Source organism: Triticum aestivum, chromosome 3A, assembly GCF_018294505.1.
Source record: "Triticum aestivum cultivar Chinese Spring chromosome 3A, IWGSC CS RefSeq v2.1, whole genome shotgun sequence".
Taxonomy (NCBI): domain Eukaryota; kingdom Viridiplantae; phylum Streptophyta; class Magnoliopsida; order Poales; family Poaceae; genus Triticum; species Triticum aestivum.
The window spans coordinates 731,284,611-731,296,533 of NC_057800.1; the positions used below are offsets into that span (position 1 = coordinate 731,284,611).

General features: G+C 51.0%; 1 protein-coding gene across 1 annotated transcript; it reads left to right on the forward strand.

Moving 5' to 3' along the window:
• The first annotated feature begins 1,826 nt into the window (after window positions 1–1,826).
• Window positions 1,827–2,591, forward strand: LOC123063569 (uncharacterized). The gene has a single exon (XM_044487389.1). It carries the CDS (start codon window positions 1,891–1,893, stop codon window positions 2,374–2,376), a length of 486 nt encoding a protein of 161 aa, XP_044343324.1. The 5' UTR covers window positions 1,827–1,890; the 3' UTR covers window positions 2,377–2,591.
• The last annotated feature ends 9,332 nt before the right edge of the window (window positions 2,592–11,923 follow it).

The window sequence follows — 11,923 nt, forward strand, 5'->3', positions numbered from 1 at the left end:
TAACAATTCATTTCTGTTGCATTTACCCCTTATTGAAGCAATGATGGACAAATGATGTTGTTTTACTGGAATCAACTTCCCTATTCTGCCGAAATATTAGAAAGGTAGAACAAAAAAGTGAGATCTTTATTAGACACAATTAATGTTATGCAAAGCTACTTGATAAATCCTTAACACACATTCCAGAATATGTATACCATCAATTTTTATTTTTTTTGCGGGGGATGTATACCATCAATTTAAAAGCTCTTCAATATACGTGGAGCAAGTCCTTGTCTCCCAACCTGAGCAATACATTTGGATGGATGCGGACGCCATTCGTGTGCATTCCTATGTAGGCTCGTGTCTTCGCTGTGCCAAATTAACAATACAACTTCCAGTTCTAGACGTCTTGGTTACCCAACCTCGGCACGTCGCGTATAGTACATGCATACGGCATACCCCTGTGACGTGTGCAGCCGGCTGGACGCCACGGTGCAAGACGCGGAGGAGGAGCACGTATGCCTCTCTATGGCTCCGTGTAATCATTGCAGCTGTTTTCGCCACACTATTCGCCCACCACTGGAACAGAAGCCGGTGCTACTGAGCGTCGCATGGCTTTAGATCGACATGCACAGGGAAATGCTACATGCGATAGCAGCAGCCTGTAGTGCCAATCTGTTATCATAAAGATAGCGCCGTACTCCTGCATGGATATCACTTTGTGCAGCTCCTCCTTCCACTGGGTCTCTCTCCCCAAGAGGTCTGCATGAGGCCGCCATTGAGAGGTGACCGATCACCCATACACGTGACGCGAGCACACTACATGGCCGCCTGCCTGCCGCAAGTGCATGGAGATGCAGGCGTGCTGTTTTAACTCTAGGAGCTAGGGTGTGCTATCTGATTTTTAGGGGAAGGGCATATTGTTTATTTTCCTTTCTTTAAAGGAAGGGCGTGTGCTCTTTTAGGATATGACCAATATTTTCTCAGGGAGGGCCGCACGTACTGTTTCCTTGGATCGTAGGCACCTTGCAAGGCAAAAGTCTGATCGATCGTAACTTCTTTTTAGGGAGATCGAATCTAATAAGCAAACCTTTTTCTTCCAGATGAATGTATACGTACGTGCATACATCGATCTATTAGGCCCCACCTCACATCATGAAACGTTTTCTCCACTAAAGTTATAATGAAAATGGTGGGTAATTTTCTTACTTTAAATCTTATCCAAAAGGCTATAAAATTAAGTATATTAAAATTATGGTCGTATTTTTCTAATCTTTGTGGTAATTTCTATCAATTTCTTTTTTATATCTGGTTAACCTGTTTATTACTTTTTATATATAATAGCTTATTTGATATACTAGTAAGTTTATTAAGAGTTGCTCTTAGTCATCAGCTGAACTGTTAATAAGAACCATGTGACGAGAAAGGGAGTTACAGCAACACATTTTCATTTGGTACTAGAGTTAGAGATATGGATGCTCTATTGAAAGCAGGGGAAAGAAGAATAACTTTATTGAGTGCTGCAAAAAAAAAAAACTCCCAGTTGTCCAATTATGGCTATCCCATACCCTTTCCCAAAAGAGAGAAAACAACTTGATCAAATGAATCTTGGCAAGTTTTGCACATCAAGGCTATATATGTATATAACATCTGTCGGCAGCGACAAAACGATGCCGGAAATGTTCACAACTACAGTCCCAAATATTTTGATTTCAATAATAGAGGCGATCATGGAATCATCTTTGCTCTCCAATTCATCTCCACCGTCCGTCGTCTCCTCTCACTGCCACTCGCCACGCTATAAATACACCCCTCCCACGGCACATTTGTGAGAGCCAAGCAAGCAAGTATCAACACATACCTGCACCCATCGCACTAGCTAGCTTAGCATCACCACCTGCTCTTAGAATGGCGGCCTACTACAACGGCGGCAGGCCCATGCCATACTCCAACACCGACGAGGGCTTCGACGGCGGCAGGACGATTTACTCCACCCCCACCGAGTGCTACGACGCCAGCAAGCACGGCCTTGGCACCGGCCACGGCCATGGGTATGGCGGGACCAACATGTACTCCAACACCACTGACGTCCAGTGCTTCGACTCCAGCATGCACGGGCAAGGCCGCGGTGGCGGTGGCAGGACCATGTATTCCAACACCGCCCACGGGCTCTTCGACTCAGGCAGGCCCGGGCATGGGCACATCCACAGCTACGGGCACAACGACGGTAGGATCATGTCGTACACCACTACCACCACAAAGGAGTCCTTCGGCGGAGGCGAGCAGGGGCAGGGGTACTACAAGAAGGAGGTGAAGCAGCACAAGAACAGGGAGCTCCTCGGTGAGGTTGGCGCCTTTGCCCCGGTAATTACTCAGGAAGTCAACATCGCATAAAGATAGAGTACAATCTTATCCATGGAATTAAGGTTGAAGTTATAATAGCCGGCTAGCCTCGCTATAGCAGCTTGAGCAGGGTGCCGGTATATGGTGTTTATGTACAATTGTCCGGTAATGTTATGAAATACCGACTATAGCTCTCTATAGTTGATTTGAATGACCACTGCTATTATTTTTTGAGAGCCCCATAGTAATCTTTCCTACTTATGAAGATTGAAATTGGTGGTGAGTTCACATTTGAGTCTAACATTCTTTCTAAATAAACAAATACAGTGATCCCCACATGTGGAGTAAATTGCTCAAAACCATCATACTTGTGTCTAGGGTACTCCAAAACTACCGTTTTTGCCAAAAATCACAAAAGATCACTACTTCCGCGCCAAGTGAATAATGAGCCGTTTAATAGCAAACTAACAGGTGGGACCCATCTGTCCAGGTTGATGTGGCGAAGACTAGTCCTAGTCAATGTTTGACCTGCTGAGGTGGATGGGGGTCCCACCTGTCCGCCACACCTCTGGGCTCCTCTCTCCTCTCCTTCTCTTCTCCCATCTCCTTCTTCCTTCCCACAGGAGCCGCGACCGTGAAAGAACAGCAGCGGCTGCTGACCCAGTCCGCTCCGACGAGGCCGAGCTGCCGTGCACCCGCGCCCCAGCATGCAAGGCCGAGCCCCCAGCGCGCGCCCCTGCCAGCTCCGGCTAGGCCGAGTCCCCACATGCCCGCACCCCTGCCCGCTTCGGTGAGGCTGAGCCCCCGTGTCCCCGCGCCCATACCCACTTCGTGGAGGACGAGGCCCTGCCTGCCCGCACCCCTGCCCCTGCAAACTCCGGCGAGGCCGAGGCCTCGCCTGCCCTGCCCCTATGCGCGGCGGTGCTGTAGCTCAAACCGCGATTCGTGAAGCGCCGCCGAGTTCGATGTGGTAGGCTTGCCGCGGAGGAGGCAGCGCGCCATAACGCCTTGCGTTGTGGATCCAGTGGCCGGTGCCTGGATCCGGCATAGGTGCGGGGGGGGGGGGGGGGGGGGAGCTTGTAGGGCGGCCCCGCTATGTCAGGTGAGGTGGCCGGAGCCGGCGAGGGGAGCGGAGATGGCTGCGCGTAGGTGCATGGCACGGTTGTGGCGGTCGACATGGTGCGGGAGTGGCCGGAGAAAGAACAAGAAAAGGGGGAAATAAGACATGTGGCTAATGGGTGGGGCCCTGTCCACCTCAGTGAGTCAACACATTGACTAGGACTAGTTTTTCTCCCCATCAGCTTGACAGTTGGGTTCCACTCATTAGTTTTGTTGTTAGTCACGGCTCTCGTCTGATTTACTGCGATTTGTTATTCACTTAATGCATAAGTGGTGGTCTTTTGTGATTTTTGACAAAAGGGGTAGTTTTGAAGTACCCTAGCCGCAAATATCGTTGTTTTAAGCAATTTACTTCACATGTGAAACTAGCAACCTTTCAAGAGACACATACTTTATTAGATGTGCCCAGAGTCACTCGAGGAGAATATAAACAAATGTAATTTACTCACATGTAAGATCTTTCATAAATTAACAAATACAGAACTTTCATGTGGGACTAACTTTTTTGTAAATGGCATAAATAACAAAGACAAAAATGCGACTTCAACCCAAAATCGTCTTTTAGTTCTCTCCCCAACCTAATATAGTCATTTAAAATTCTCTGACCACATTGATAATGAACACAAACGTTATTTCACCACATCCAAGCCAAAAGTTACGTGGCAACACACGGGCATCTTGCTAGCAAAATTATTACTCAGGAGGCAAGTTGCAGTTGCACTCTGACAGCATCATCGGTCTTAAGCTAGCAGGAACGTCAGCAATTTGTCTGTAGTCTCCCCTTTTCCTTGCTGTAGCCGCCAGCTCATGCGCTAGAGCGTTGCAACCCCTTCTCACGAAAATGATTCTGCGTGAGGTGAAGGCTGACACAGCAGACTTAATGTCCTGGATCAGAGCGCAACAATGTGAACCGTTCAGCGCCTCATTTTGTAGTTCAGTAACAATCATTTTGAAGTCATATTCCAGCTCAATCGGGCCGGAGTACACAGTCGAGAGGACGACGAGCTGAATTTTTGTATTGTCTGCCTGGGAGTTCGACAACAACCTCGTACTTTTGCCCGAATCATACTCGATACACAATGCACAATCCTTCAGATCTTCCTCGTACCTGGTTAGAAACAACAAAGATCATGTCCCCGCAAAAAGAAAAAAAGAAGAAGAAACAACACATACTCTGAACACTTCTGCTTCGGTACACTCACCTTAAACACATCAAGGACTGAGATTCCTCCATACCCCTTCGCTGCCAGGGGCACGATCGTCTTATGTAAAAAAAATTACCCCCGCGCGTCCACGCCAATATCCCCGCGCGTCTGCGGGACGAGCCGAGCCGCTTGGCAGCCGTGAGGACGCGAGCCGAGCCGAGCAGTTAGCATCCATGGGCCCAGAATGTCAGATGCATGGTATGTTTTTTTTAAAAGTCGGCGTTGACCGGTGGGGCGTATGTGTGAACGTGGCGCGGACGGCCGTATTGTCGTGCAATTAACTGCTGTGCAGTAATGGCGGCGTACATGCAGGCGCCGACTGCTCGCGGCTGATCTCGTGACGCCCGCCTGGTAGCCTCGTAGTCCGCGCCCTCCACTGCCGCGCGTGCGGCGACCGGGCACCTGCTGCCAGCCTTCCACCTCGGGCCGGCAGTTGACGTGACCGGTCGGCTGCCGCCGCTGCGGCGACCGCCCGCCCGCCTTCAGACGCCACCGACGCTTCGACTGCCGCGCCTGCCGTCCTCGCGCCTTCCCACGCCACCGCTGCCGCGCCCAGACGCCACGGATGCCGCGCCGCGCCTTCACATGCCACCGCTGCCTCGCTTTCACACGCCACCGCTGTCGCGCGTGCCGCCAGCCGCCGGCCTCTCCCTCGGGGCGCGCGCCACCGGCGGCTCGCCTGCCCACCTCCCTCCCCCGCCATCTATAAAAGGCCGCGCCAACCCCTCACCACGCGATGCCATCTCCCTCGCCCCGCCCATCTCTCTTCCTCTCGTCGCCCGCCCATCTCCCTCTCCTCGCCGGCAATGTCTTCCAGCGACTCCGACGAGGGCGCGTGGTCGAGCGGCGTCTGGCCGCTAAGCCTGACCATCGGCGACACAGAGGATCTGGCCCGGTACGGCGTGATGGTGCCGCCGGCAGCCAAGGTGCCGGGGCCATGGCGGGTCGGGGCGGACGGCATCCCCACCATGGGACCACCGCCGACGAGGGAGCAGCTCCGCGCGTTCCCTGGCGGCCGGTAAACCGAAAGAACTTCGACATCGTCCTCGGCGCGTTCAGGGACGCGGCGGCCGGCTGCACCGTCGGGGACATTACCGGCGAGGCCGGTGTCGTGGATCTAAGACTGACAGTAGAATGGGGGGTAGGTATGAGGAGGCAAGATCCTAGCTATGGAGTAGTTGTACACACGAGTTTTACGAGTTCAGGCCCTTCTCGGAGGAAGTAACAGCCCTACGTCTCGGTGCCCTGAGGCGGTCGACTGGATTATATGTGTGTGTGAGTTTACAAAAGTTCAAACCCTTGTCCCAGAGGAGGGAGGTGGCTTATAGAGAGTGCGCCAGGACCCCATCTCCCCTCCGTTATACAGGGTTCAATGCTCATAAAGGAAAGGCGTTACTGGTAACGTCTACAGTAAAATGTCATAAATGCTCATAATGCTATGGTTTAAGTCCTAACCATTGCAGAGTGGAGGGTTCCTCATCTTCTAGTGGTCGAGTGTCTTCAAGGTGGTCGAGTGAGCGCATCTCCACGGTCGAGTGGATGATGATTTCTCTTCGACTGCTTCTGATTCTTTGTAAAGATGTCCTTGGGGAGGGTATGCTGGACAGGTCCATGACCCTACCCTAGGTACATAGCTTCATCATTAGCCCCCGAATGGATCAGGGTTTGAGTGAGGAAGGGGTTGAGAACACTTCCGACCCACTCTTTGCGCTATGAATATGTCTTGTCCTGAAAGAATGAGTTGAGGAGATGACCTCGACTCCTTTCTCAATCGCCTTGGTCCATTCTTGGTTGTTGTCGAGTGAACTTTCATGGTAGAATTCCGAATGATGATGTAGAGGGTGTTTGTCTTCAGTCTGACAGGTTGTTCTGCTCTCCGCGGATCACGCGGGATTCAAATTTTGGGAAGTGCGCCAGACGGAAGGAACCGAGGTTATCGGGACGGATTAGGCAAGTCTCCTCGATCCCCGCGCCACCTTTTTCGCCATGTACTGCGCGCGCGACTGTTGCGGGATTTGTTTAGATCGCTTGGGTCCACCAGTCAGCCACTCGGTGGAAGGCCTTATAAAAGGTCTCGGGCCAGGCCTCTGCTCCGCACGCTCCCATTCTCTCTTCTCTTTCTCCCGATCCCTCCACCACTCTCGCTTCCGCCTTGTCGCCGGACCTCCGCTCGAGCTCGATCTGCCACCATGGGCAAGGATAAGACGGCGGGGCTGGAACGCGCGAAGAAGGCGACCACGAAGGCGAAGGGCAAGCGGACCAGCTGGGGTAGATCCTCGTCGAGGTCCGGCCTGCCGGCGGGCTGGATCCAGGGCGACTGGATCCGCTCGGCAATCACGCAGGATGACCTCGACGACCTGGTGGAGGGGGGATTGATCCCTCACAAGTCGGCTTGGCTCCCGGGGGACGAAACCGAGCCGCAGCCTAGAGAGGGTGAGTGTGTCCTCCTCGCAACCCACATAGATCGCGGATTCTCACTGCCTCCCCACCCTTTCTTCCGGGGTTTTTTGAACTTCTTTGGGGCTCAGCTCCACCATTTCACTCCAAACACCATAGTCTATCTGGCCGCTTTCGTTTCCATGTGCGAAAACTTCTTGGGCTGTCGACCGCACTGGGGGCTTTTCAAACACATCTTCACTTGCCGTTCTCAGTCGGTCAAAAAGGCCAAGTCGAGTGACAAGAGGACGCGGGTGATCCAGATGTGCGGTGGTCTGGGGATCCAGATGAGGAGCAAGAGTACTTTCCCAGCGATGATCCTTCCTGACTCGGTCTAGGGCTGGCAGTCGACTTGGTTTTACTGCAAGGATCAGCCACCCTTGGCCAGTCGACTGGACTTCCTCCTTTTTCCTTGGCTCGAGTGGAGAAGCCTCCTCCCCTGAAGGTAGTTCCAGAAGAGAAGGCGCAGGTCAAGGAGCTGGTTGAACGGGTCGTCCAGCTTGTCCGCGACGGAGTGACCGGGATGGATCTGCTGGAGGTCTTTCTCGGTCGATGCATCCAACCTCTTCAGGCGCGCGATCATCCGATGTGGATGTACTCTGGGCTCGAGGATACCACTCGGATCCACTCGGAGGAGGTTAGCGAGGATATCTTGGAGAACTGGTTGAGGGGAATCACTGGCAACAAAGACAATCCTCGGGGATCCAGGAGGGTGATTCCATTCGACAACTCGCACCAGCCGGAGTAGGTATATTTCTGTTTTATCAAGTATCTTTCCGATTCACCACGTGATGTCCCGTTTGTGGTCGACTGAATTTCTTTTGATTGTTACCCTTTCAGGCCCTCATTGAAATGTACTCGATGCCCAATGGTGTGCAGGACCCAGGCGCTGAAGAAGAAGGGAGCGGGGGCGAGAGCGGCGAGGAGCATTCGGAAGCCGAGGAGGACGAGGAGAGCGATGAATCGACCGATGAGGAAGAAGTCGACTCGCCTCCTCGCAGGGAGAGGAGGTCCAAGCACACTCATGACCCGGCACGTGCTCCGGACTTGGTGACTGCGCCGATCGGGCAATCCTCGAAGCGCCCCAGGACGTCTTCCCCGACGCCGACTGAGAAGCCTCCAAAGCAATCCAAGGTCGCGCCGCTTCCAGCACCGAAAGTGCCGAAAGCCATCTCTTCCAAACCGCCCAAAGCTTTGCCTCGGATCAAAGTGACCGTTCCTACTATCTCCGGGTAACCATCTGACTTCTCCTTTATGTGGATTCGATTAACTGGGTGTAACCGATTGAATGCGGGCCTTTGCAGGGCTGCTATGTCAGGGACCTCTTCATTCCAGTACCGGGACGAGGAAATGGAGGATGCGGTAACCTCTAACCCAGGTATGAACTCTTGCGATTTCGATTCTTGATCCTTTTAGGGTCGAGTGGTTCACATGGGGTCAAATGTTTTGTCTTGCAGCTCCACCCAACATCATTGACCTTCCGGACGACGACGAAGATGTGGCTCCTAAGCCTAGGAAGAGCAAGAAGGTAACAACTGGCAGGGTGGCTCGGTAAGAACCAACTGCAACGCCTCCCGTCTGTCAAGCTGAAGACGCGGGCAGGGCCACTGTGACGTTCGCTGCACCCTTGCCGAGTGGGCATCCCACGCGGTCGACCGCGCCTGTGGTTCCTTCAACCATCCAACCCCACACCACGGAGCCTCAAGAAGCCGCACCTGGGTCGTCTGCACATTTTTTCACCAGCTACCCCGTCCCAGACAACCAGTCGAAAGCGGCTGCGGAAGCCATCCGACAGGCTGATATGATGATGGAGCGGGTGAAGATAGTGCACAAGAGCAGTCAGGCTTCCTACGACGCTAGTGCCGCCCTTCGGGCCAACGTCCAGGTGAGTAGACTTTCCCACTATTTTTGTTCTCAAAAAATCTTCTTCTGCACAATCTCTTGTTGTTCGTGTTGAATTAGAGCACCCACTGGGTGTTGCTATCGTTTTTGGTAGTTTCGCTCTTCCACTCGGTCTGGGCGAGTGGGATTAGAACCGGTGGGGGCACGCCAAGTGCACCCACTGGGTGTAGTCCCCGAGACCGCGGTCGACTGCTGGCAGTCGACTGTGGTCTGAGTTCTTCTTTCTTGACGACGCAATTGTTCTTTCTCTCTCTTTTTTTTACTCCTTGCACTCGACTTCGGCGGGCCGGTCGAGTGGGATCAGAACCGGTGGGGGCACGCCAAGTGCACCCACTGGGTGTAGTCCCCGAGACCAGGTCGACTGCTGGCAGTCGACTGGGGTCTGAACAGCTTGTTGTCCACTTCTTTAGGTTTTATTCACTCGGAAATGAACTGCCTTCGAACCTATCGATTGATCTGTCTACTACTAGGGAAAAGGCTAGCAGCAGCGCGGGTTTTAGGTGTATCAGTAGCGCGGGGACCGACGCTACTAATAAGGCGCTACAGCTAACATGTAGCAGTAGCGCGTGCTCACCAGCGCTACTGCTACACAAGTGTAGCAGCAGCGCGCTTAGTGGAAGCTCGCTACTGCTATTATGCCACCCGCGCTACTGCTATTATGGACCCACGCTACTACTAACATAATAGTAGTAGCGTTTCTTGAGTACCAACGCTACTAGTATACCCACGCTACTACTAACTTATTAGAAATTAAAAAAAATCAACCAATTCCATTCTATCACACAGTTGTCGTATCTACTATCACACAGTTCCTCATTATAGCGATAACTCATGCATAATTCCTATCCTTTATAGGCGTAAGAGTATAAACTGTACACAGTTCCTCATTGTAGCCATAACTCATGAATAATTCCTATCCTTTATAGGCGTAAGAGTATAAACTGTGCGTGGCAGCTACCTACGTAAGTGGTGCTTGCCATGCAAATTCAGAATTTTACCACTACTTCTAGATGCCAGAGAATGAGACATATTAGTTGTTATGGTCTGATCAAAATATTGGATCACTCGTCAATGTGCGGCACCTGCCCGAACTGATCTCGCGACCTGCAGCTGCGACGAAACACACTGGGCAGCCTCGACGAGCCACACCTAACCGACGACAGCCGCCGTTGTGACGGCGTCACGTCCCTCACCCTGGCCTTCAGCTCCACCAGGCATCGGTCAATGTTGTCCTCGTGCCTCGCCAACAGCGGACGGAGGAAGCCATCGTACACGTGCCTCGCACCCTGAAACCCGAACACCATTAAGATCGAGATTCAGAATTGGCCACATACCGAATCAAGTGTATCTAAATGTTGATCATCTCTTGGGCTCGGGGTGTCTGGTCGACTGCTTACCCGTGTGCTGGGGTGCCGGAGATAGAGGACGAGCATCAGCTTCGCCTCTCCATACATCAGCAGCCACGACACCATCCGGTCCATGAATCTCTCGATGACCGTCAACATCGCCACCAGAACCCTACAACATTACCAACAGAGGTTCAAAAACTTCAGATTCTATAGAAGAACACACAGAAAAACAATGCGGTACATGTCGGTGCCAATGTGCTACAAATTTTTCCCGAAATTCTTATTTAAGCCGTAATGCACAACTGAACTACACACTGAAGCAGCACATAGCTACTTCCATGACAAAAGATAACACAAAAGATTAGAAGCAATTCTGTTGTGTTGGAAGCCCTAAAAAGAAACAACACATACGAACCACATAAGGAGTTAAGAGGCATAATTCTTCCGGTAATTTTCTATCTATCCATTTTTCTAAGTAGTCACTTCAATACCTTGATATCTTCCACATTTTCAAAGATAACAAAGTCCATGAATCTATTGTTTGAAGAGCATAGTGACTATACAAACTTGCAAATTGGGCTGGCCAAAAACTAAACATAGAGTGCATCTTCTCTAAACAGAGAGTGGTACTTGTTGAAGACAAACTGGACTGAAGTGATAAAAAAAGGACACAGTGTCATACATACAGTCTACCGATGCACACAAAAGCTTACCCTCAAACAGCCAACCATGTAATAAGAAGACTAAAGCATTGTGGGGGGAGGGATGCTGCTGCCAGACAGTGTCATACAGTCTACAAAATGACAACCAGTGGACTCTTTTAATCTGATAGTGTTTCTTGTAGAAGAAATGGGCAAGATAAATCAAGTCATGATTGAATATTGATTGACGACTACCAATCCATATATATAAATGTATTGTTTCTGTTACTCAACAGAACATGTAGGTAGCAACCTGATATGATGCTTGATTTGGACGAAAAAACCACAAACCCTTTTTTCCTCTAGAATAAAAGTACCTCCCAAGTGTTCAAAACCACCACAAATTCATCGTGTTGCATATATCAACCGGAATGGATCCTAGTGTGGTTAATGATAATTAAAAACTTAGCCTATTCACAATTGATTATTAGCTAAATATAAGAGAACATTGCATGTTTCATCACAGTAATTGCCAGAAAAAACTAAAAAACAAATGTTTCTACTATGTGGCATATCTGAACTCAAATATGCTATATCCCCATGTACCTTTTGTTTGCAGGTATCCTCTGGTAGCATTGCAAAAGTGAGAATATATTATGGCCTTGAATATACATATACGAATAGTAATCTGCCAAGTAAGAAAAGTATCATGTTATATAACATATAGAATCAAGTGATATAACTGGACGGATCTCCATACCCATGGAGAAGACCGGACATTGGTGCTGTTGTTGGTGGCATGCGTTGTCTTGGTCCTAGTCCTGGTCATGGAGACAGACGGGGGTTAGAGAGGGAGGGAGAGACGAGGGAAGATGAGGGATTTGTACCCATGGATGCGCCTCCTCTTGCCTGCAGATCCATGGCGAGCTCGCTCCGTGGGCTAGGG

Bases quoted from the DNA above. Each gene is read 5' to 3' on its own strand.
- LOC123063569 (XM_044487389.1), top strand. From the start codon at position 1,891: ATGGCGGCCTACTACAACGGCGGCAGGCCCATGCCATACTCCAACACC.